The sequence below is a fragment of the Eubalaena glacialis genome, chromosome 3 (assembly GCF_028564815.1).
Source record: "Eubalaena glacialis isolate mEubGla1 chromosome 3, mEubGla1.1.hap2.+ XY, whole genome shotgun sequence".
NCBI classification, from domain to species: Eukaryota; Metazoa; Chordata; class Mammalia; order Artiodactyla; family Balaenidae; genus Eubalaena; species Eubalaena glacialis.
Window position 1 is genome coordinate 144,026,960 of NC_083718.1, and position 27,263 is coordinate 144,054,222.

Here is a 27,263-nt window from a genome sequence, read left to right on the forward strand (position 1 = left end):
CTCTTCCAAAATATAGCAGAGGGAGGAACACTCTCAAACTCATTCTACAAGGCCACCATCACCCTGATACCAAAACCAGACAAAGATGTCACAAAGAAAGAAAACTATAGGCCAATAACACTGATGAACATAGATGCAAAATCCTCAACAAAATACTAGCAAACAGAATCCAACAACACATTAAAAGGATCATACACCATGATCAAGTGGGGTTTAACCCAGGAATGCAAGGATTCTTCAATATACGCAAATCAATCAATGTGATACACCATATTAACAAATTGAAGGAGAAAAACCATATGATCATCTCAATAGATGCCGAGAAAGCTTTCGACAAAATTCAACGTCCATTTATGATAAAAACCCTCCAGAAAGTAGGCATAGAGGGAACTTTCCTCAACGTATTAAAGGCTATATGTGACAAACCCACAGCCAGCATCGTCCTCAATGGTGAAAAACTGAAACCAATTCCACTAAGATCAGGAACAAGACAACGTTGGCCACTCTCACCACTATTATTCAACATAATTTTAGAAGTTTTAGCCACAGCAATCAGAGAAGAAAAAGAAATAAAAGGAATCTAAATTGGAAAAGAAGAAGTAAAGCTGTCACTGTTTGCAGATGACATGATACTCTACATAGAGAATCCTAAAGATGCTACCAGAAAACTACTAGAGCTAATCAATGAATTTGGTAAAGTAGCAGGATACAAAATTAATGCACAGAAATCTCTTGCATTCCTATACACTAATGATGAAAAATCTGAAAGTGAAATTAAGAAAACACTCCCATTTACCATTGCAACCAAAAGAATAAAATATCTAGGAATAGACCAACCTAAGGAGACAAAAGACCTTTATGCAGAAAATTATAAGACACTGATGAAAGAAATTAAAGATAATACAAATAGATAGAGAGATATACCATGTTCTTGGATTGGAAGAATCAAAATTGTGAAAATGACTATACTACCCAAAGCAATCTACAGATCAATGCAATCCCTATCAAACTACCAATGGCATTTTTCACAGAACTAGAACAAAACATTTCACAATTTGTATGGAAACACAAAAGACCCCGAATAGCCAAAGCAATCTTGAGAAAGAAAAATGGAGCTGGAGGAATCAGGCTCCCTGACTTCAGACTATACTACAAAGCTACAGTAATCAAGACAGTATGGTACTGGCACACAAAAAGAAATATAGCTCAACGGAACAGGATAGAAAGCCCAGAGATAAACCCATGCACATATGGTCACCTTATCTTTGATAAAGGAGGCAAGAATATACAGTGGAGAAAAGACAGCCTCTTCAATAAGTGGTGCTGGGAAAACTGGACAGCTACATGTAAAAGAATGAAATTAGAACACTCCCTAACACCATACACAAAAATAAACTCAAAATGGATTATAGAGCTAAATGTAAGGCCAGACACTATCAAACTCTTAGAGGAAAACATATGCAGAACACTCTATGATGACCTAAATCACAGCAAGATCCTTTTTGACCCACCTCCTAGAGAAATGGAAATAAAACCAAAAATAAACAAATGGGACCTAATGAAACTTAAAAGCTTTTGCACAGCAAAGGAAACCATAAACAAGACGAAAAGACAACCCTCAGAATGGGAGAATATATTTGCAAATGAAGCAACTGACAAAGGATTAATCTCCAAAATTTACAAGCAGCTCATGCAGCTCAATATCAAAAAAACAAACAACCCCATCCAAAAATGGGCAGAAGACCTAAATAGACATTTCTCCAAAGAAGATATACAGATCGCCAACAAACACATGATAGGATGTTCAACATCACTAATCATTAGAGAAATGCAAATCAAAACTACAATGAGATATCATCTCACATCGCTCAGAAAGGCCAGCATCAAAAAATGTACAAACAAAAATGCTGGAGAGGGTGTGGAGAAAAGGGAACCCTCTTGCACTGTTGGTGGGAATGTAAATTGATACAGCCACTATGGAGAACAGAATGGAGGTTCCTTAAAAAACTAAAAATAGAACTACCATACGACCCAGCAATCCCACTACTGGGCATATACCCTGAGAAAACCATAATTCAAAAACAGTCATGTACCACAATTTTCATTGCAGCTCTACTTACAATAGCCAGGACATGGAAGCAACCTAAGTGTCCATCGACAGATGAATGGATAAAGAAGATGTGGCACATATATACAATGGAATATTACTCAGCCATAAAAAGAAACGAAATTGAGTTATTTGTAGTGAGGTGGATGGACCTAGAGTCTGTCATACAGAGTGAAGTAAGTCAGAAGGAGAAAAACAAATACTGTATGCTAACACATATATATGGAATCTAAAAAAAAAAAAAAATCATCATGAAGGACCTAGGGGCAAGACAGGAATAAAGACGCAGATATACTAGAGAATGGACTTGAGGACACGGGGAGGGGGAAGGGTAAGCTGGGACAAGGTGAGAGAGTGGCATGGACATATGTACACTACCAAATGTAAAATAGATAGCTGGTGGGAAGCAGCTAGCACAGGGAGATCAGCTCAATGCTTTGTGACCACCTAGAGGGGTGGGATAGAGAGGGTGGGAGGGAGGGAGACTCAAGAGGAAAGAGATATGGGGATGTGTATATGTATAGCTGATTCACTTTGTTATAAAGCAGAAACTAACACACCATTCTAAAGCAATTATACTCCAATAAAGATGTTAAAATAAATAAATTAATTAATTAAATAAAATAAAAAATAAAAAAAATAAGCTCAAAATTAATTAAAGACCTAAATATGGGGCCAGACAGTATAAAACTTTTAGAGGAAAACAAAGGCAGAACACTCTTTGACATAAATCCCAGCAAGATCTTTTTTGACCCACCTCCTAGAGTAATGAAAATAAAAACAAAAATAAACAAATGGGATCTAAGTAAACTTAAAAGCTTTTGCACAGCAAGGAAACCATAAACAGCATGAAAAGACTACCCTCAGAATGGGAGAAAATATTTGCAAACGAAGCAACCAACAAGGGATCCATATCCAAAATATACAAACAGCTCATGCAGCTCAATATCAAAATAAATAAATAAAATAACAAATAACAATCAAAAAATGGGCGGAATATCTAAATTGACATTTCTCCAAAGAAGATGTATGGGTGGCCAAAAAGCACATGAAAAGATGCTCAACGTCACTCATTATTAGAGAAATGCAAATCAAAACTACAGTGAGGTATCATCTCACACCAGTCAGAATGGGCATCATCAAAAAATCTACCAAAAATAAATGCTGGAGAGGGTGTGGAGAAAAGGGAACGCTCTTACAGTGTTGATGGGAATGTAAATGGATACAGCCACTATGGAGAACAGTACAGAGGTTCCTTAAAAAACTAAAAAGAGAATTAACATATGACCCAGCTATCCCACTACTGGATATACCCCCAGAAAACCATAATTCAAAAGGATACATGTGGGAGTTCCCTGGTGGCAAGGTGGTTAAGAATCTGCCTGCCAGTGCAGGGGACACGGGTTCGAGCCCTGGTCTGGGAAGATCCCACATGCCATGGAGCAACTAGGCGTATGCACCACAACTACTGAGCCTGTGCTCTACAGCCCACGAGCTACAACTACTGAGCCTGCATGCCACAACTACTGAAGCCTGCATACCTAGAGCCCATGCTCCATGACAAGAGAAGCCACCACAATGAGAAACCCACACACCGCAACAAAGAGTAGCCCCCTCTCACTGCAACTAGAGCAAACCTGCATGCAGCAATGAAGACCCAATGCCGCCAAAAAATAATTAATTAATTAATTAATTAATTTTAAAAAGATACATGCACCCCCAATGTTCATTGCAACACTATTTACAATAGCCAGGATATGGAAGCAACCTAAATGTCTATCAACAGAGGAATGGGGCTTCCCTGGTGGCACAGTGGTTGAGAGTCCGCCTGCCAATGCAGGGGACCTAGGTTCGAGCCCTTGTCTGGGAGGATCCCGCATGCCGCGGAGCGGCTGGGCCCGTGAGCCGCAATTACTGAGCCTGCGCATCTGGAGCCTGTGCTCCGCAGCAGGAGAGGCCGCGATAGTGAGGGGCCCATGCACCACGATGAAGAGTGGCCCCGCTTGCCACAACTGGAGAAAGCCCTCGCACAGAAACGAAGACCCAACACGGCCATAAATAAATAAATTAAATAAATAAATTAATTTTAAAAAAAAACAGAAGAATGGATAAAGGAGATGTGGTACATATACACAATGGAATATTACTCAGCCATAAAAAAATGCAAACTAATGCCATTTGCAACAACATGGACGGACCTAGAGATTGTCATACTGAGTGAAGTAAGTCAGACACAGAAGGACAAATATCATATGATACTGCTTATATGTGGGATCTAAAAAAGGGGTACAAATGAATTTATTTACAAAACAGAAGTAGAGTCATAAATGTGGAAAACAAACTTATGGGGACTTCCCTGGTGGTGCAGCGGTTAAAAATCCGCCTGCCAATGGAGGGGACATGGGTTCAATCCCTGGTCTGGGAAGATCCCACATGCCGCAGAGCAACTAAGCCCATGTGCCTCAACTACTGAGCCTGTGCTCTAGAGCCTGTGAGCCACAACTACTGAGCCTGTGCATCACAACTACAGAAGCCTGCATGCCCTAGGGCCCACACGCCACAACTACTGAGCCCATGTACCACAAATACTGAAGTCTGTGCACCTAGAGCCCTGTGCTCCACAACAAGAGAAGCCATCACAATGAGAAACTCGCACACCACAATGAAGAGTAAGCCCTGCTCACCCCAACTAGAGAAAGCCCATGTGCAGCAACGAAGACCCAAGGCAGCCAAAAAAAAGAAAGAAAGAAAACAAACTTATGGTCATCAGGGGATAAGTGGGGTGAAGGATAAATTGGGAGATTGGGATTGACATATACATACTACTATATATAAAATAGATAACTAATAAGAACCTGCTGTATAGCATAGGGAAGTCTACTCAGTACTCTGCAATGGCCTATACGGGAAAAGAATCTAAAAAAAAAGAGTGGATATATCTATATGTATAACTGATTCACTTTGCTGTACACCTGAAACTAACACAACATTGTAAATCAACTATACTCCAATAAAAATTTTTAAAAATACAAAGCAATATTTCTTTGAAAGCTATTGTTTGAAATTCAAATTGAACAACCAACAGAAAGAAGGAAAAACCCCTCTGTGGAAGACGTTAACATCTCATAAAATCTCTAGAATTATCCATACAAAATGTTCAGTTAGAAATGGTCATGAATGATACAAAACAGGACATGAATTTTCAAATAACTGTAATTAATATGTTTAAGAAAATGAATAAGATGGAGAATTTTCAGCCATTAATTTGAATCTATAAAAGGAATCAAATGGAATATCTAGAACTAAAAAATACAAAAACTAAATTTAAAAACTCAACAGATGGGTTTAATAGAAGATAGCTGAAGAGAGGATTAGTGAACTGGAATATCATTTAATAGGAAATATCCAGATTGAAGCATGAATGAGAAAAGATGATGGGATATACAAAAAAGAATGTATAAGAGACATATAGGAAATGGTGACACTATCCAACATATGTGTAATTAAGTCGCAGAAGGAGAGGAGGAAGAGAATATAGATGAAGCAATATCTGAAGAAATTATGACTGAAAAATTTCCAAAAGTGATAAAAATATCTCAAGCCACAGATCCAAGAAATGATACAAACTCCCATGAAGACAAACACAAAAGAGCTTAGACTCCTCCAAACATGCTATGTTCTAAGATCTAAAGCAGTATTTTACAAAAATGAAATATGACCCCAACTTTGAATCTCTTCACAGTGGAGCCTGTGAAGTGAGGGAAAGAAAGAAGGAGAGCAGAAAGCATGAAGCAGGGCTATAGCATGACTACTGATGGGGGAAAATTAGGAGGGAATGCTGGTAGCCTCAGAGGTTCATTGATCCCCTCAAACATTTTCTGACAGCCCATCACTCAAGATAGCATAGAAAAATGGCTAAGAGCTTAACCTCCCTTTTATTAAGGAAAAAAAAAATCCATAGTAATTCCTAGTTAGAACTACTTATACTGAAGGGACAGAAAAGCCAACTCTGTTTGTTTGGACAATAAAGAGATTTGGTTTATGTAACTCAAAAGTCTTGCAGCAGCAAGAGCTATAGACATGGTTTTATCTAGCCATTCAAGTGTCAGATCAAGGATCTGCTCTCTTTCTGGCTCCCTGCTTGCTTTACCTGGTGTTGGCATCATCTTCAGCCTCTAAATGTTGGTGTCCCAACTGCTCTGGGCACTCCTGTAATAGCAAAATAGCTCTGGCAGCTATGTTCTTCATGTATTCACAGCACTCTCTTTTGGGAGGTCCTGCCAAGAAGGAGAGAACTTTACTAGCTAAGAAACTGTAACAGATATCTCCTCTCATGTCAGAGACTCAGACTGAGTTTCATGTCCGTCTTTGAACCGAGACTGTGATTCAGATACCAAAATAGTCTTCAACGAATCAGAAACCAAGATTGGAGTTGGAACTAAGGATCATTCCCACCAAACCACAGCACTGGGATGAGGGAGGTGTGGCCCCTACAAAGCAAGATATCACTAGAAGGGCATAATGAAGGGTCACATGCATGGCCCATAAGGCCCTTTAGTTCTGCAAATATCTAACCCACTTCTCTTCTCTTTTCATCCCGTGTCAGCTACGCTCTTCTCTCAGCTATTGCTTGAATGCACCAAATACTCCCTCCCTTGAGGCCTTTGCCCTTGTGATAGCTTCTTCCTGGAATGATCTTTCCCCAGACATTTGCATGGCTTTCTCCCTTGTTTCTCCACTCAGGACTCTATTTAAATGTCACTTCATAGAGGCCTTTTGTGAATTCTCTATCTAAAATAGCAACTGCAATTACTTGCTACCCCCATCATTGGCTTTAGTTGTGTTTCTAGCACTTATCACTACTTGACGTTATTTTTCGTACCTATTTATTTGCCCTCACCACTGGAATGTACACTCCATGAGAAGATTCTGCCTTGTTCATTGTTGTATCATAATAAGCATTTAACAAATGTTTGTTGAGTGAGTGAATGGGTTAGAATCCCAACCTAACCCTACCTCTGTCATCTCAAGCAGATAACTGAAACTTTCATTGTTCAGTCTCCTCACCTGTCAAATGGAGATATTTCTACCTCACAGGGTTATTCTTCAGATTAAGTAAGAAAACATGTGGGAAATGTCTGACATTTATAGATATTCAACATATATATGTTTTCTTCTGACAAAAGCTTCATCCAGTAGGTCCAATGAGGCCATATTCTTTCTTTCTTTCTTTCTTTCTTTCTTCCTTCCTTCCTTCCTTCCTTTCTCTTTCTTTCTTCCTTCCTTCTTTCTTTCTTTCTTTTTCTTTCTTCCTCCCTTCCTTTCTTTCTTTCTTTCTTTCTTTCTTTCTTTCTTTCTTCCTTCCTTCCTTCTTTCCTTCTTTCTTTCTTTCTTTCTTAGAAAGTATAGTTGATTTACAATGTTTCAGGTATACAACAAAGTAATTCAGTTATTCATATATATATATAATGTTTTTCAAATTCCTTTACACTATAGGTTGTTACAAGATACTGAATATAGTTCCCTGTGCTATACAGTAGATCCTTGTTTATCTATTTTATATATAGTAGTGTATATCTGTTAATCCCAAATTACCAATTTATTCCTCCCTTTCCCCTTGCCCCTTTCCCCTTTGGTAGCCATAAGTTTGTTTTCTATGTCTGTGAGTCTATTTCTGTTTTATAACTAAGTTCATTTGTATCATTTTTTTAGATTCCACATATAAGTGATATCATATTATATTTGTCTTTCTCTACCTGACTTACTTCGCTTAGTATGATCATCTCTGGGTCCATCCATGTTGCTGCAAATGGCATTATTTCATTTTTTTAAGTCAGTTGTTATCTATTATGGCTTTACTTAATACAACCTGGGAATTTTTTAGAAGTCCCAAAGGGTTCTCACCCATAGAAATTCTGATATAATTGGTCTGGTGTGACACCTAGGCATTGGTAATTTTTAAAGCTCCCCAGGTGGGAGCATTTTAGCAGCCAGTGCTGAAGACCACTGATTTCAAGTCATTAGTTGGGGTGGGGGAGAGATGGTAGGGCTGGCTGTGTAACTCTCAGAATCCACTGGAAGCCCTGTAAAACCTGGTCCTTCCAATACCTGGAAATCTCTAGAAGCCAGCTTGGCCTATTTCCTCCAGCACAAGTCTTCAACTGGCAGTCTAGACAGATGGTTATTATTTATCCTTCCTGCTGTGTTAGAAAGAAAAAAAAATCAGCTCTGCCTCAGGTTTCTCAATTTTCACATGTGCAAACCATTACCTTTTAAAATATGCTTATAGGCATTAGGAGGGAGAAAGGGAAGCTTAAAAGAGACCAGGGAGACGAGCATGCATCTTCTTCTAACAGAACTTTTAGAAGTGCAGACAGTAGAGAAACTGGACCAGGACAAACTCTAGGGTCTAGATCTTATACTAAAAGGGATAATGCATGTGAACAGTGCCCACAAAAATGCCTGGCACATCATAATTAATGTAAAGTCCTCTTTTCTGGAGAAACTAGATTGCTTAAGATCACATAAAATAACACAATAACAAATAATACTACCTTGTATTGGGCATCTTCCCTGTGTTAAGCATTTTATTAGGTAATTTTTTTAAATCTCCACAATATTATTGCAGAAAGCTATTATCATTCCCTTTTCACAACTGACAAAATTAGGATCTGAAAGCTTGCAGCTGGTAAAGGGAAGCAGCCAGATTATAACATTCAGATCTGACACCAAAGTTCATCTATAGCATCTGGGTTAGGTATGGAAGGATAAAGAGAGAAATCCTTCCTCCCATAGGGCCTGAAAAGGAATGGGAGACATAGAACTATATATTCAGTGACTTTATTTTCCAAACCTCAGATTAGGGCACATGATCATCCATTTAGTCAACCAACATGCAATGAGTATTTATTCTAATGCTGGGTGCTGGGACTTCAGAGAAGATTATGAAATCACATTGCCTTCTCCATCAAGAAACTGCGGGAGAAGATTCATAATGAGTTGTAGGTGCAATGTTAAAAGTCTAACAAAAGGCTTTTTAATCCAATATGTGAACTTATTTATATAAACATCCTTACATAGATAACATTATTAGTTAACATTTATTGAGTACTTGCCATGCTCCAAGTATTTGCTTTACATTTTCTAGTTCATTTAATCCTCACAATAACCTATAGATGGCATTATCCCCATTTTACAGAAATGGAAACTGAGACACAAAGAGGACAAGTCCCTTGCCCTAGGTCATGCAGCTAAGAGAGAAATGAGCCAGGACTCAAACCCAAGGCATCTGACTTCAGAGCCTCTATTCTCCACCACTGTGTTATACTGTCACCCTCTACCTTTCGTTTAAACTTCATTGATTGAACCATTTTATTTAAAATAGCAACACCCAACTCAGAAACAATATATATTTGTTAATGGCATATTTGAATTACACATTAAATATTGAAGCTGAAGCTCCCAGAAGTCTATGCTGTGTAGTCGTCATACTGATTTATACAGTAAATGAATGTTGCCAAGTCTGATGGCAGGTGCTGAGTGATGAATGAATGATGCCCACAATAAGCCTTAGAGGATTTAAACTGAAGGTCTTTATGTCTCTTTCCTGCATCCTAAGGAAATTTCTTCTATTCATGAAGGCAGCAGCCTGAGCAGCTAGCACCTGGACAGTAAAATCTCCTGGGTTAGGGATGCCATTCAAACCTCTTCCCATATAGGACTTCTGACCATTGAAAGGAACAAGGAAGGGAGAAGACAAAGGTTTTACCTGATCCTTCAAGTGCAAACTTGGGTGGAAAGGGAGGCAGAAGTGCCTGCTTCTCTAAGAGGCAGGACCACAGGAAGAGGTCCCTTGCCACTTCCCAAACTGTAAAAGCCCTCCTGATTCAGGACAATTCTACAGGCTGATGTCTCTGCTTATCTGGAGCTCTCTGCTCTATGCACACGCCCACCATCACCTTTGCCTGGAAACTCCTTTTCATCCTTCAGGTCCCCACTTTAAGTGTCACTTCCTCCAAGAAACCTTCTCTGATCCTTCACCACTGCTACCCCTAGCCCAAAAGAAATTTATTTTCACATATTCCTGTGTTGGGTTTATGGTAGTTTGTAATTAAATAATAATCTCGAGTGATTATTTAGCATTTACCTCCCCTTTGTGAGCTTCATCAGGGCAGGAACTAGATATTTCTTATCCACCCGTGTAACCCCATCACCATTTACAATGCCAATCGCATAGCAGAGCCTCAACATTTTCTTTGCCTGGGTGTATATGTGTATGTGTTAAAATGAAGAGACCAAACTGAAACCATTTTTTCTTTCTCATCCAGGAAAGAAAGGAAAGGAAACCTCTGCTACTTCAGTGCATCCTGAAATTAATGAGATATCTCAAGGAAAAACTGAACATATGGTATGCAGCTGGGTATACAGACCTCAGGGAAGGGCTTCACCAATCCTTCGCCTTCTATTCACTGATGCTGGGTGAGGCCCTCCCTTCTGAATTTTTGATTTCCACCCAGTGCCTTGATATCAGACTATCTTTGACTTCAAGACTCTACTCCAGCAGAGAAGGAATACAGACAAACTCCTAGAGTGTGGTTGGTTTCTCTCCTAGCTGGTATGCATGCAGAAACCACTTATCACCACTCAGTGATGGGCTTGCCATTGGCCCCTGAAAGTTGAACTTGTAGCATGTGGACAGGTGTCCTTCCAGAGCCTGTGACCAGTCCACCAACTGCCAAAAGGATGGTTGCGAGACCTATTTTAACATCTTAAGTCCAGCTTCCAGAAATTTAGGGTGACCTTTTCCCCAGACATCACATTTTAAAATGTAATGGGCTCTTTGATTTAAAAAAAAGAAAATCTGGCAAGCAGTTAAAATTCATTTTAATATTCCCAGCACTTAACCAGGAGAAGATGCAGACAGAATTGAAAAACAGCCTGAGTTTCTCTGTTGTTGTTGTTTTTAAATGCCCGGATTAGAACATAATTCATCTTCAGATGACGGGAGGCCTCTTCATGCACTTCACACTTTGAAATATTTTAGAAAATAGTATCCATTTTGGCAAGCCTCTTATCATGCAAGAAACAACAGCAAATGCTTTTCTCCTTGAGTGTTAAGTCTGCTGTGAATAAGATTATAAAAAATATATACTTTGCTCTTTTATTTTGCCTCTTGTTTGAGGATTTTACTGCCTCTCTGCAATAACCGATTCTTCTCATATTCCTGTATAAGCAGCATTCGTTGTCCCACTTTTTAGAAAGGGGACTTGAAGCAGAAGTTTGGTAAAGCAACTTTCCTATTGTTCCAGGAAAATCACTCATTTATTCATTCACTTATTCATGCCGTAAACATATCTTGAGAACCAACTATGTGACAGTCACTAACCAGAACTTGAAGATACATAAATGATTATCGCACAGGCACAGGCTCAAGATTTTTAGGGGATGGGAGAGATACTCTAACAGACAATTACGCTATCCCATAATAAGTGCTATGATGGATAAAGGGGCTACAAAGAATTGCCCCTCACCTAGGCTGGCGCTGTCAGGGAAGGCTTCCCCCAAGAAGTGAAATATGAGTTGGGCCTTGGAGGATGAGTAGGAGCCTAACGCATCAAGGCATAGGTAGCAAGAAGGACTTTTACAACAGAGGAAACAGCATATATAAGGCATAAGGGCATCAAACAGCTGTATTTTTTTTTTTCTGGTTTTATGTGGCTGGAGAAAAAGATGTATACATTGAAAGAAGAGAAGCAAGAACAAGAACTTGAATGGTCTTATGGGCCAAGCAAGGAATCTGGACTTCATCCTGACACAGTGGGACCAAAACAGTATAGGGTGTGTTAGTTAGTTATCTACTTACATACTTACTTCCTAGGTTTAGCTTAATTCAGGCCCATACAAATTCCCCCATTCCCTGTCTTTAGTGGTCAAAGAGAGTGTTGAACTATCTGAAGAAATATATAATTATTTAAAGTCAGTTTCTCAGCTCTAAGCACCTCTTTGAACTTTCTAAAATCATCCACCAAACTGTATGCAAATGTGTATTTATCTGGGTAGATTATCTAAAGTTTTCATTGTATTTCTAAAGTGGTCCAAAGCTCTAAAAAGTATAAGAATCACTATTCTATTTACTTTATAAAAACTTTCAGCTTCTCCCAAAATAGACTTTATCAAAGTAGAATTCTTATATATTAATCTCTCAAAATGTACTGGTCACTAGTCATCCGTATGGGTACAGTTTTGTATAGCATTATATTATTTTAAACAAGACAATTCTTCACATTCCCCAGTAGCAGCTGAATCCATGTTTGTTAACTTGGCCTCTTATTGAAATTACTATTCTTTAGAGCAATGGGATCTCCACAGCTTATATGTGAGAGGTTTGAGACAAGGTACAAAATTGGAGAAATTCAGGTATTTGAAATTTGGGAGAAGCACAGATGGTATACAAATTGGAAAGCCTAATTCTATGACAAATTAGTTAAGAATATTTGAATTACAATTAACATAAACAACTCTACCAACTTAATTTATTAGAAGGATAAGGAAGGAGCATACTATATATATATACATATATATATACATACATATATCTCCCCAAGGATAGAAACATAACAATAAAATCAAAGACTTGAACCTTGACCACCATCATGACTTCTTACATCTTCTCTCTTCTCTGCTGTCAGTTTCATATCCTCTCTATCTCTCTCTTCTTACCTCTCATCCAGAATGATCTCTGTTTTCCTGTCTCTGGCTTTAACTCTCACAAATGGTTCCAAAATCACTGGACAATGTGTTTATTGAACATTTTGCATTAGATGCCCAGTCCTGCACTATGTGCTTAGACACATGATGGTTCTCTCTACAGCCATATGGATTGAAAGGAGGGGCAATTCCTGGAAAACTGGGGTTGGGCAGATCAAACAATAGATGCTCACTCTCTCTACGTGACAGGTGACAGAATGTCTTACATGGCTCTACTGACACTCATTTGTCTCTTTATTCTAAAAAGGTCTCTATTTTGTACTGGACATGGGGTTAGGATACAAAGATGAGCTAGATATAACCTCTATACCCTCAATCTAGTTTTGTGTCTACCATTCACTATATGATCTTAGTAAGTCACTTCCCCACTCTGGACTTCAGCTTCCTTTGTTAAATGAATAGGACAGACAGAACTAGAGGTGCCTTATGCTTCATTACAGTGAGCCCACAAGCCAAAGATAACACCACTATTGTTTCAATCACTTTTTGTCAAGAATCTCACACTCATGATCCAGAGGTTTTCCCACCAAGAAATTATAAGCATTGCCTATGGATCCCACTAGTATAAAACAGAGTAGAACATCATGAAAATCTCAGTCAGTTACAAAAACCTCTGTTTGTGTAAATCAGAAATGCAAACTGAATAAAAGTCACAATTTTATCCTTCTCTTAAAGAAAAAAGAAAATATTCAACATAGTAGTCTATATCCAGCAAGACTTGGCAGATATGGTCCTATGGTACAGAGGACTTGAAACTCATCCTCCAGCTTTACAAAGCCAGACCTACAGTAAATCTTGCTAGTTGTGTAGCCTCATGTTGGCCAAGATACTGGGGGAGCTCTGGGTTATGAATATGTTGCCAGTGAAATGTTTGTGTTGTTTTGGTAGAAAACTCCAGAAAAGGATTTGCAGCCAGAAAACCCTCCTGCTGAGACTTCAGCCCCCAAAGATCTCCTGAGCGCTTTGAAGATCAGGCCAGTCTCACAGCCTTTTGTCAGTCCAGTGATGAAAAACACATCTGAAGAATGTGAGACATGGATTGACAGGTTCAGGAAGCTAGAAAATGCCCTCTACCTGCGTGATCTGAGTAATACAGGTGAAGTGTGCACCTTACAGCTCATATGTCTTATTTTTTTTTCATTTTGCACTAGGCTCCACAAATTTTTTTAAATTAATTTTTATTGGAGTATAGTTGCTTTACAATGTTGTATTCGTTTCTGCTGTACAGCAAAGTGAATTAGCCATATATATATATATATATATATATATATACTCTATTTTAGATTCCCTTCCCATTTAGGTCACCACAGAGCACCAAGTAGAATTCCCTGTGCTATACAGCAGGTTCTCATTAGTTATCTATTTTATATATAGTAGTGTATATATGTCAATCCCAATCTCCCAATTCATCCCACCTCCTCTTCCCCCCTTAGTAACCATAAGTTTGTTTTCTATATCTGTTACTCTATTTCTGCCTTGCAAATAAGTTCATCTGTGCCATTTTTCTAGATTCCATATATAAGCAATATTATATTATATTTGTCTTTCTCTTTCTGACTTACTTCACTCTGCATGACAATCTCTAGGTCCATCCATGTCACTGCAAATGGCATTATTTCATCCCTTTTTATGGTTGAGTAATATTCCATTGTATATATGTACCACATCTTCTTTGTCCATTCAGGATGACCCTCAGAATGGGAGAAAATATTTGCAAACAAAGCAATCGACTAGGGATTAATCTCCAAAATATACAAACAGCTCATGCAGCTTAATATCAAAAAAAAAAACTCAATCAAAAATGGGCAGAAGATCTAAATAGACCTTTCTCCAAAGAAGACATACAGATGGCCAAAAACATGAAAAGGTGCTCAACATCACTAATTATTAGAGAAACGCAAATCAAAACTACAATGAGGTTCCACCTCACAGCAGTCAGAATGGCCATCATCAAAAAATCTACAAACAATAAATGCTGTAGAGGGTGTGGAGAAAAGGGAACCCTCTTACACTGTTGGTGGGAATGTAAATTGGTACAGCCACTATGGAAAACTGTATGGATGTTCCCTAAAAAACTAAAAATAGAGCTACCATATGATCCTGCAATCCCACTCCTGGACATATATCCAAAGAAAACCATATTTTGAAAGGGTGCATACACCTCGATGTTCATTGCAGCACTATTTACAATAGCCAGGACATGGAAGCAGTCATACACCTTTCCATTTGTGTTGCAGTCTAAGAGTGGACACCTCCCTTTCTTTCACTTCTTAACAAATACAATCTGTACATAAACCATGTGCCTGGCCCTATGCTGAGCACAATCAGGAAACACAAAGATGAATCAGACATGAATCCCCCACCAGGTTGCTTACAGTTTCTCTGACTCTAACCTACAATCCAACCTTGTAATTCCCCTGATTGAAATCATCATCATGCCTGCTAACAGGCTGAACTCTAAACTGTTTAGCAAGGCAAAAGCTGGTCCCTATCCACCTGACCAGTATCTTCTGCTTCTATTGTAATTCTCTCAGCATATCCTACCCCATCATAATGAATAACTTGCCTTCCTCAAATGTGCCTTGCTTTCTCCTGTGGCTGTGCCTTTTCTTTTTTGAAAAAATTTATTTATTTATTTATTTATTTATTTATTTTTGGCTGCATTGGGTCTTCGTTGCTGCCATGGGTTTTCTCTAGTCGTGGCGAGCGGGGGATACTCTTCGTTGCGGTGCGCAGGCTTCTCATTACGGTGGCTTCTCTTGTTGTAGAGCACGGGCTCTAGGTGTGTGGGCTTCAGTAGTTGTGGCACACAGGCTCAGTAGTTGTGGCTCGTGGGCTCTAGAGCACAGGCTCATTAGTTGTAGCGCATGGGCTTAGCTGCTCCGCGGCATGTGGGATCTTCCCAGACCAGGGCTCGAACCCGTGTCCCCTGCATTGGCAGGTGGATTCTTAACCACTGCACCACCAGAGAAGCCCATGGCTGTGCCTTTTCTAACCCTACGCCCTCTACCTGAGCTGTCTGCCTCTCCTCTCTTCCTGCCAACTCCCCACACTGTCCACCTGGCTAATTAATGCCTAAACACCTTTTATGTTGGAACTCAAGCTCTACTCCTCTGAGACTCCCATGATTTCCCCAGACAGATTTAGGCCAACCTTTATCTGGCCTCTTAGAGTTCTTTAACACCCATTATCATATTTGATATACTGTATTTTTCTATTTGGGACTTAGTACTATCTAAGTACTAAGATACTTTTTTATCCTGAGTACCTTGCACAATTCTGTTCAACCTTTTTTTTAGGAAACAAATAAATGAATGTACATAAATAACTAAACCCAAAATAGAAGGTGATAAATGCCATTAGAGGGTGCTATGTGGGCATTCAGAGAAAGGAGAATTCCTTCCTAGTGAGGTGATAAGGTTATGTTAGTGTGAAATTGATCATTAAGGGAAAGTGCAGTTTGTATACAAAAGAATGAAATAGAGGGACCTTCCTGGTAAACATGCAAGTTAGCCAAGCAAAGCATTATGTATGAAGCTCAATACAAGGAGTTTGGTTTGAACAGAATACAAGGGCTATTAAGAAGAATATTAAATGAAAAATGTAAAATATAGGATGGGATCAGATCTAGGAAGGTCTTAGATGATGGACCAAGCAACTTGGATTTAATTCAAAGATAGTGAGCACATTGTGTTTCTAAGCAGGAGAGTGGTATGGTGAGGTTGTGTTTCAGAAAGGTCCTTGATGGCTATGTGCAGAATGAAGGAGAAATTTAAAGCATAAAAAGGATAAAGGATGCTATTGCAATGCCTAAGTGAGATAATGAAATTCAGAACTAGGTCAGAGACCTGTGAAATGGAAAACAGGCAACACATACAAAAACACATGCACTGAAATTGTTGTACTTAACTACATACTGTCATTCGTGAAGACTTAGCATTATATGTGGAGTCTAAAAATATGGAACACATAGAAATGGTGGTTGCCAGGAAATATGTAGAAATGTTGGTCAAAGGGTAGAAACTTTCACTTATAAGATAAATTCCAAGGATTTAACGTACAGCGTGGTGACTCTCGTTAACAATATTGTGTTGTGTACTTGAAAGTTATTATGAGTAGAGCTTTAATGTAATCACCATAACAACAACAACAAAATGGTAATTATGGGAAGTAAAGGATTTGTTAACTAACCTTATTACAGTAAACATTTCATAATATATATGTGTATCAAATCATCACATTGTATACCTTAAACTTACACAATGTGATATATCAATTACATCTCAATTAAAAAAGTTAGTGTACACATTAGTACTTTCTAGAAGTAATCATATAACAGCACTAATGCCTTTTCATTCTCTGTATGTTTTTGTTTCATTTTGCTTTGAATTTCCAATGCAAGTTAATTCTAGACCACATGAAGTATGAATACCGTATAATACCCAAGGACTTCTAATAACTATACCAAAGAGAGGGGGAAATGAAAATTTTAGATAAAATTTCATCTAGATGAATTAGAAACTCACTTATTAAACATTTGTTATGAGCCCAGCCCTGTGCTAGAGGCTGGACCAGGAGGAAAACCAGAAAGGATGAGACATAGTCTCTGGCCTCAAGGAACTTTTAGGTAAGACACAGAGGCTGCCAATAGTTCAAAGCCAGTAAAAGAAAAATTTTAAAGACAGAATAAAGTATTATAATTAAAGACACAAACTAGACTTAAAGAGTCCAAAGAAAAGACAGAAGAGATAAAAAAAGCTCAGTGAGTACTCAGAGTGAGCTTCTTGGAAGAGAGAACTTGAGCTGAACCCAGAGGAGAGGTAGACTTTGAATAGCTGGGTAGGGCATTCTGAGTGTGAAACCATCTTCTGCAAAGGTTAGAAGGTGAGAATGAGTATGATGGGGAAGAGAGTGAGAAAGACAAGACTGACGGTCATGTTGGATTGGATAGTGAAGTTGAGACCCTATTGTGAATCCTGAAGGCTGGAATGAGGCTTAATTCTCTACCCAGTGTCTACCAAAGGTTCAACCAGAGGAGAACACAGGGAAAGCTGAAATGGATCATTTAGGGAAGATACTGGGAAAAAGGAGATCAAAAGTTTACTGAAATAACCTTTATTTCATGAGTCTGTGTATACATATCAAGACTGTGAGAGTGTTGATGGGGTTACAAACAAAAACAAAACAAAACCAAAAATCAGGTAGAGAGAAAAGATGTTTCCAAAGAAACAAATGCTGAGTTTTGATGATGGATGATGGATCATAAACTTAGTTGCTAAGAGACTCCCAAAGACTGGGACCTTTCTCATACTTCTAAACTGCTCTGGGGAAAAATGGAGTTTTGTTGACTTTGGGGCAGATTCTGGCAGATTTGAAATGACTTTCTCATGGCCTTTTCACTATTTATGCCTGTTTTCTCTGTTTCTATGAAATTCATTAGTTCCTCAATAGCCAAGGAATGTGTCAGCCAAATCTGGAAACATCTATAACTATCTTTAATGAGGAAAGAGGATTAACTGAGGTCATCTTGTTGGTTTATTAGCCACAGTATTTAGCAGACCACCATGGCCCTCCTCTAGACACTGAGCAGATCATCCCTACTCTGCCCAATGATGAATCAGTGTTCTTTATTATGTGCAAGGAAATATGTAGGCCAGGGCATTCCTCATCCAGGGTGAAGGCAGAACATCCATCATCAAATTAGCGTTTCTGGGAACCTACTCTGAGCTTATTCTTTAATGGGGGTTGTCAAGAAAATATCCTTGATGAGAAAGAATAAGGAATGACTATGAATAACTGGTCATGCTTTCTAAAGAAAGATGGGTGGTTGGGATAAATATTTGAGTGACTGGTAGATTAGGAATTTTCCCAGTGAACTGAAGGCTAGATAGAAAATATTTTAGAGTTCAAGGAGGCATAGTGCAATGAGAGCCCTCAAGGACATGGGTCTGGACTTAACATACACTGCATCACTAAATCCTCACATCAACCACATGCTGAAGGGATTAATGTCCTTGTTTACAGAGGAGAAAGCCAAACTCAAAGTGATAAAATATCAGCAGGTGGGAAGTTGAGGCATAAGTCTAACCCAGTTCTATTGGACTTCCCGCTACACCAATCTTCCATCACATACCAGAAAGATCATGAGATTTTGTTTGTTGCTTTGTTGGTTTGTTTCTTTGTGTGTTTTTAACCAGATTCAAGTCCAGGCTTCAACAATTGCTGAGTCACTTATATTCGCCAAGCCTGTTTCCTCGTCTATAAAATAGGACTGATAATAATAAAACATACCTCCCAGATTTGAGAAAGGATCCAATGAGATTTAAAAGTTCTTTGTAAACTGAACATGAAGTGGATAGTAAAGAGGTTCTTATTTCTTTCATTCTAGTTCTGGTGGGACAAGGACAAGCTTCCCAGCACTAAGATGGATTGTAAGGTTATTTTATGCAGCTGTCTTGGGCATCCCCTAATGACAGCAAATTAGACAGAGATGAATTTCAGTCAATGGACTTTTGTCTGATGCGCGAATCCTCTACCAATGGTAAAACTTAGAAGATAGAAGAAAAGGCCCCCCCCCACACCAGTGGTAATTCTTATATGCATTTTTTAACATTAATTCTAATTTTTAATTAAAATATAAACTAAATTATATATATAAATAATTTCTTCTAATTAAAATATTTTCTTATGTATTTTAAGTAATGATGATATAACTATTATAACTATCCTATAAAAATACCTACATTAATGAGTGCTTAATAGTTCTGGGCACTGTGCTAAGCACTTACTATTTTATTAATTTTCAAACAATTTAATTATCCCTATTTTAGAGTCAAGGAAACTGAGGCTCGAAAATTAAAGTAACTTCCTCAGTCAGACGCTTACTCCAAAGCCCATGACTTATATTTCCAGAGGTAGAGTATGAGGAAATGTCTTGAGGGATCCAACCTTGACCAGGTCAAGAGCCTCCACCCAATCCAGAAAATTGCAAAGATGCAATTGGCCAACTCAAAGAAAGATATTTCTGCAGAGGAAAGGACCAACATTCTAATAGGAGAAAGAGACAGTAAATAAACCTGAATAGAATAGACAATTTAAAAACAGTGGATTGGATAGGACGGGATGGGGTGAGATGGGATAGGATGATATGGAATGAGATGGGATGGGATGGGATGGGATGGGATGGGATGGGATGGGATGGGATGGGATGGGATGGGAAGGGACAGGGCAGGACTGAACTGAATAGAACTGAATGGAATAAATCACATTAGGACCCTAGCTGTCTATAGTCCGCTGTTAAAATCACTCATTAGAGAGCAGTTCAGAGGGGAACATCATGCTCAACTGTCCTTGCACGTTTAAATCCAAACAGAGCTTAAACAGAGATGACAGGTATCCACTATAGCCCCAATCTAATAGACTGGTCATAGCTTTCTGCAAAATGACCAGGGGACCACTCTTTCTGGATTCTTTGAGAAAGAATTTCACAACCATTATTATAGTCTGCACAAGTACAGGAGACTAGAAGAGCCATATACAAGGGATGTATCTCACCCCTATAAAAGATATTTAAAAGCTTGACACCTGTAGCGTAGATCTTCACAATTCATGGAAAATATTTAGAAAACAATCTGAGCCCTGCTTGAAACAATCTCTTTCCCCTCATTCTATAATACAGTATGGTGGTTAAATGCATGGACTAGAACAACCTTGGGCAAGTGACTGCCCATCTCTATGCCTCAGTTTCTCTCCCTGTAAAATGGGTTGTTGTGTTAAGTGAGTTAATATTGGTAAATTGTTTGGAGTGGTGCTTGAAACATGGTAAATGTTATATATGAGTATCAGTCATTATTGTTATTGTTGTTGCACTCTAGTTAATTTTCTGCATCTCTTATCACCCCAAGGTTGGTGATCTTCCTAAGGTAACAGACTACTTCTCAAAATCCTCTCTATTCCCAAGCACAGTATCTGACATATATAAGCTCACAATTAAGGGCTTATGAATGAGTCATTGACCTTTGCTGTTGTTGTGTTCTACACTTAAACTTGTCTCTGCAACTATCAAAATCTACTTACCCTTAGCATGGACAACACATTGGCATTGGTACATATAACACGTGGGTACCAGAGTATGTCCTGTGATAAGCACCACCATCTCTATTATACAGATCTAGACTCTAAGCCACAAGAAGTTAGGTGATTTACCTGTGATCACACAGCAAGCTGGAGGGAGTCACAGTAAATATATTTCCAGAAATGCATAAAAATGAGCTGTTTAAATCCTGCATGTCTAGGAACATGTTTGGATATTTCAGTAAGATAAACATAAACTAGAGCAATTAGGAATTGTTTTTAGCCAGCACCCCACCATTTTCAAAACTTGGTCTTTTAAAGTTTTATGGCTACGTAGAACAAGCTAAAATCGCTTTAGAGTCTACCTATGGATTATATTGGACCCCATCTCCTCCCCAAAATCACCCTCAGATTCCTCTCAACATCTATGATGCATAGCCAGGATTGTAAATATCTTTTTAGGGTGTCACTTGGTTTTTAAGAAACTTAAAATTTCAAAATATTAACATTTAATTCTTGCCCAGAAATCATTCAAGCTAATGCATTTTCCTCTTTCTTGTTTTTTCCATACTCTTTTAAAAATCTCCCACCCACCCAACCCAATGGCAGGAGTTCTGGAGAAGGAACGAGCCAGATGCCTCATTCACAACTACAATCTCATTTACAACCTGTCCCTGAGCCCTCGCAAAGTTTACCAAGCCTTGCGGAGATTCCATGCTGGAGAAAATATGCTCTTGGAGCCAGCGCTTCAGTACTTAAAGGAGCTATGATAACAAGCCCATATTGTGAGAACAGATGTTCCCTTTGTCTCCCTTTTTACCCGGACACATGTTTCTCCTCAGCCCGAGTGCAGTGGTGGAGGCGCTGTCAGAGTTGAGGCCGATGCGGCTATTGTCGACACTTTGAACTTGGACTTGGTTTCTGGCTATGATGCTCGCTCATAAGCAGCTCAAAGTGATCCGAGGAAACCAGGTTTTCTCTTCTGAGGTGGCAAAAACCCAATTTCTTAAAATCCCCTTCTATTCTTATAAAGCTGATGATGAATATTCAATGATTTTTTTTTCTGTATTGCTGATCAAACTGTTTTTTTGTAAACCCTGCAATTCCATACAGTAAAAAACATGCTACATGTTGTCAACTCCCAAAAATGCCTGTGAAATAATAGACCTAAATACATCTTTTTTGGATGAGTAAGTCAGCCTTTCTTCTAGTCACTATTCTAGGATTTCCACATTGTAAGAAAAATAAAAGTATTAACAATATATTATCTTAATACTAAGCAGCAGAAGCAGAATTTCAAGTGAATTTTTCTGAACAAATCCAATATTTTCTCTAGTACAAAACTAGATGATGTTACAATGTCTCCAAGGATATTCTCCCATAGTACTGAATACAAGTTTTGAGGAGGGACTCCTGGAACAAAGGATTGTGGAAATAGGTAACATCTTCTTTGCTTCCTCTGGCAGGAAAACCAAGCAAAACTTTCCACCAGTTCCCACAGTTCTTCTAGTCTTAACATCCACACCCCTGCAATTTGCACCACCCTGGCCACAACATACACACTTACATTCACATCACACCACTCAGGCAGTATGAGCTCATTGAAGGAAGCCCAGGACTTCAGAGACAGAAGTATTCCCAGTACCATCATTAATGCTGAATGACCTGGATCCTGATTTTCCAATCTCTGTGCGTGGAAGACAGGATGAAGGAGTTAGGTCAAGGGAAAAAGCAAACAGAAAGGTCTCTGAGCATCCCCTTTAATACATTTTATGTAGTGAGGTATCTCCTAAAATCTTATAAATTAAACCTTAAGAACAAAATAATTTGGATCCACTAACATAAATGATCTCTGAGGGCCTTCTAGTCTGGCCTGCTCTAGTTTCTATAATCCTTGAGTTGCCCAGAAAAATGCCCCTCTAACACTCTAGAGCCCTTGGGCTTCCTAGCTGCCTTTTAGAGCAGAGAAGTAAGCAGAAAAACATGGCTTTCTCATGCTACCAAAGTACCAAATGAGGGAAATTAGAATATTAGATCAGACAATTTAATAAGCATTGGGCAACTACTGTGTGTCGGGAACTTGACATACTCTGTTTCATCCAACTCTGACAACTCGATGTGGCAGCTTTCACAGCTCCTTACAGATGAGGAAACAGAGGCTCTGAGAAGTGAAGCAGAAGAAAGCTGCTGGGTTGTGCCTATGGATAATTCGCTGGAGGGATACACTGCAGCTCTATTTACAATAGCCAGGACATGGAAGCAACCTAAGTGTCCATCGACAGATGAATTGATAAAGAAGATGTGGCACATATATACAATGGAATATTACTCAGCCATAAAAAGAAACAAAATTGAGTTATTTGTAGTGAGGTGGATGGACCTAGAGACTGTCATACAGAGTGAAGTAAGTCAGAAAGAGAAAAGCATATATCGTATGCTAACGCATATATATGGAATCTAAAAAAAAAAGGTTCTGAAGGACTTAGGAGCAGGATAGGAATAAAGACGCAGACATAGAGAATGGACTTGAGGACACGAGGAGGGGGAAGGGCAAGCTGGGATGAAGTGAGAGAGTGGCATGGACATATATACACTACCAAATGTAAAATAGATAGCTAGTGGGTAGCAGCTGCATAGCACAGGGAGATCAGCTCCATGCTTTGTGTCCACCTAGAGGGGTGGGATAGGGAGGGTGAAAGGGAGACGCAAGAGGGAGGAGATACGCAAGAGGGGATGTATGTATATGTATAGCTGATTCACTTTGTTATACAGCAGAAACTAACACACCATTGTAAAGCAATTATACTCCAATAAAGATGTTATAAAAAATAAAATAAAATAGATTAATTAATTAATTTTAAAAACCAGCCAAAATCCAGTTCAGGCACTTAGTAGGTGGCAGCCTTGGCGAATGTTAAATCTCCCTGAGCTTCAGTTCCTTCATCTGTAAAACGGGAGTAATTGTACTTTTCAGGGGAGCTTTATAAATGCTGAAAGCCATGTCATGCGGACACATAGTAGAGCTGGTCCTTTCTTATGTCCCTTCTCTTAGCTGCTGAGCCTCAGGAAGTTTGAACAATGGTCTGTGTGAAATGGCAGCGAGCAATAACGCTACTGCTACAGCACAAACAAATTTTGAGATATATCTGCTTTCTAGAACCAAGTGCCAGTTGCTCTTAGATCATCTCCGGTCTGGAATTCTCCACTGCTTTACCCCAGGATGTGTGTGGTATGTATGTGTGAGGGTGTGTATTCATAAGACTTGCCCTTGTAAAAGTAAATACTCATTAGATTTTCTCTGAGTAAGCATTCAAAAAAACAAAAATTCAACTTAAGTCATAGAGAACAGCTTAGATATCTAGGTGACAAAGTGACAGCAGAGGTTAAATGAGGCCGGGCTGTGAAGCAAACCACTGGACACAAACAGCAAAATGTTATGAGGTCATTATGCTTCAGAATATTTTTTAGTGACCACTATGCTAAGACTTTTCCATGGTTTGCTTATGGAAAATCTGTTACCCTTCTCTCTTTTTTTTTCTCAGATCAGAGTTGTTTCGTATACTCCCTGTGACTGTGTCACTGTGAACTTCTAATAAACACTGGGTAGACGGAGTCTTGCGTCTGTGATCTTGACCAGCTTTCTCTAGCAGAATCTTTCTAAATGGGTGTCTGTGTGCAGTGGACTGGTTAACCTCCAGGATGCCCTGGAGGGACTTGGTGTCAACTGCATTTGCCCCAACTCTCCAAAAACCTCAGTCTCTAAAGATGGAAAGAGCACTGAAGACATAGCAGAGGCTGGATCTCACCACCTGGGCAGACTCTTTCCCAGATGTGTGACCCTGAGCAATCCACTACCTCCCCATAGAGTCATTCACATTGAAGGGGATAATGTGTACAAATCGCCTGACACTGGCACACAGATGTGCTCCACAAGGGGGAACTGGCTTTCTATTTTATTCTTATACAGTGTTTCCTTTTACGCCATTCAATGGGCCAAATCATTATGCGCCCTTTCCAGATACAGACACCTAATAAGCCAACGGTTGGCTCACTGATAGTGTGGTCCTAGAGTGCAGAGACCATGTCCTCCACATTTCTATTCTTCATTCTCTCTCCTGTCCTTACTCCTCACCATAACCCAACCAGGTGGGCATGCCTATGCCCATTGTACAGATGAGACACTGAGGCTCGGATGGTAAATGGACTTGCCAAAGAAGTAACAGCTAGTGAGTGACGAAGCCAGGAGCAGAACCCAGTGCACAACTTCCAGCCCAGCGGTGCCCTGCAGGTCACAGTTAGAGCAAATAACCCACAGAATTCCCATTAGTGTCTGTGGCCTGACTCCTCAGCAAGTCTAGTGGACACGCCAAGCCAGGACCAAGGTCTTCCTGGTCTTTGTCCCCAGCACAGAGCCCAGATTCACCACCCAATGGGAACCTGGAACACGTTTGTGGAATGGCACCTCCACATGAACATTTGGAAAAGCCAGCAGCGTTTTGCCCTCTTCCAGTACCCCCAGCTCATCACCACCTTCTGGAGACAGGAATAAAGGGTGTTTTCAGGACTCTGGACGTGATCGCTTCACACAAGCGGAAGCACAACTGTACAGATGGCGCCATCCAAACAGTTTGCTAAGTGCCCACTAACTCTTCAGAGGAATTTCCCGAGATCATTAAGAGAAACAATAACGGGATTTGATATTCTAATTGGGATCAGACACTGGACAGCTTTGGAGCTGGCTGGAGAACTGTGTGGCTCTGAAAATAAACACTCGCCCTTCTGCTCCCCCCTCCTCGCCCCCCACCCCTTGTGAGAGCCTTTCAGCTCTGCTTCCAAGGCTCCTTAGCAACAAAGGTAGGGGTTCCCAGAGCTGGTGCCTCTGGAATGCCAGCCATTCCCCTCATTAGCATTCAGGGCCGCTCATCTGCCTGCACATTTGGCCATGGGGCTGTGCAAAAGGCAAAGTGGCTTGGGGGAGGCCCAGCATTTAGCGTGATTGGTTGGGACATGGGAAGCCTCCACAAAGAGTTTCCAAACAAAAGGCATCAATATTACTTGTGGAGCCATCAGTCTGCCTGGGGTACAATATGGCTCTGGCTCAGCCACATGCTCCCTCCCCAGGTCCTGTGTGAAGGCGTGGTGGGCTCTCCCCAGACATATCTTGGCCCTGAACACCAGTGTGTTGGATGGTCTCCCTCCTCCTCCCTCTCTGGGCTACCAGGTCTCTCCTCAGACTCAGTTGATCCAGGTTGGACAATGGGTGGCCTCTAAATGGTGGTGGGAGTGCCCACGGGAGGGGGGTTGACAGAGGGTAAACAGTCAGATGGTGCTGCTGGGAATGGATTCCAGACAAATTCACGGGCAGATTGAGCTCTGACAAAGACTTATCTGGTGGAGAGCAGTTGGCGCCTTATACTAAGCCCTCGCTCAAAACACACATCCTGCTCTCCCACACAATCTCTGACAGTTCCATGAGGTTCCATATCACCAGAATTCCAAAATATTGATCAATAGGCCAATCCCTGGGAGATTCCAACCAGCAAAGCTATTTCTCAGCATTCTCATAGAACCAGTCCTTAGCAGAGTTTCCTTCAGCCTCCCTGTGTTTGAACACCTTCAGAGATGTGGATCTCACTGCTTGTCATCTTTTCCTCTCCACACAGCTCCAATTTGTTCTTCTAAAATGTGTTATCCTTTTAATCCCTTTTCTACCCTCCCTTGGAGCAAAGGAGGAGGAGGAGGAGGAGGGAGAAGAGGAAGGGGATGAGGAGGAGAAGGGGGGAGGGGAGGCGAGGGAAAAGGAGGAGGGGGGAGGGAAGGGGAGCAGGGGAGGAAGAGAGGAAGAGGAAGAAGAAGAAAGAAAGCTTTGTTTCTTTCCTCCAGAATGGACTCAAGTTGGGGAGGGTCTCAAGACTGGGAGGAAATTGGGGGAACAGATGTGTAAGCAAGTATATCAGCTTGCTAGAACTGCTGTGTCCAAACACTACCAACTGGGTAGCTTAAACAACAGAAATGTGCTGCCTCACAGTTCTGGAGGCTAGAAGTCCAAAATCAAGGTGTCTGCAGGGTTGGTTCCTTGGACTGTGAGGGAGAATCTGTTTTGTGCTTCTTTCCTAGCTTCATGTGGTTTGCTGGCAATCTTTGGTGTCCCTCAGCTTATAGATGTAAATATAACCCAGATCTCTGCCTTTATCTTCACATGGTGTTCTCCTTGTAAGCATGTCAGTCTCTGTGCCCAAATTTCCCCCTTTTATAAGGACACATCATATTAAATTAGAGCCCACCATAATGACCTTATTTTAAGGCCATTACCTTA

At 39.9% G+C, this 27,263-nt stretch overlaps 1 protein-coding gene across 1 annotated transcript in view; it reads left to right on the top strand.

The window, feature by feature from the left end:
- Positions 1-21,717, top strand: part of C3H1orf87 (chromosome 3 C1orf87 homolog) — a 100,638-nt gene extending 78,921 nt beyond the window's left edge. Inside the window, 3 exon segments of the mRNA XM_061186502.1 lie at positions 10,435-10,514; positions 13,763-13,970; positions 21,557-21,717. Coding sequence (XP_061042485.1) covers positions 10,435-10,514; positions 13,763-13,970; positions 21,557-21,717 — 449 coding nt within the window.
- The last annotated feature ends 5,546 nt before the right edge of the window (positions 21,718-27,263 follow it).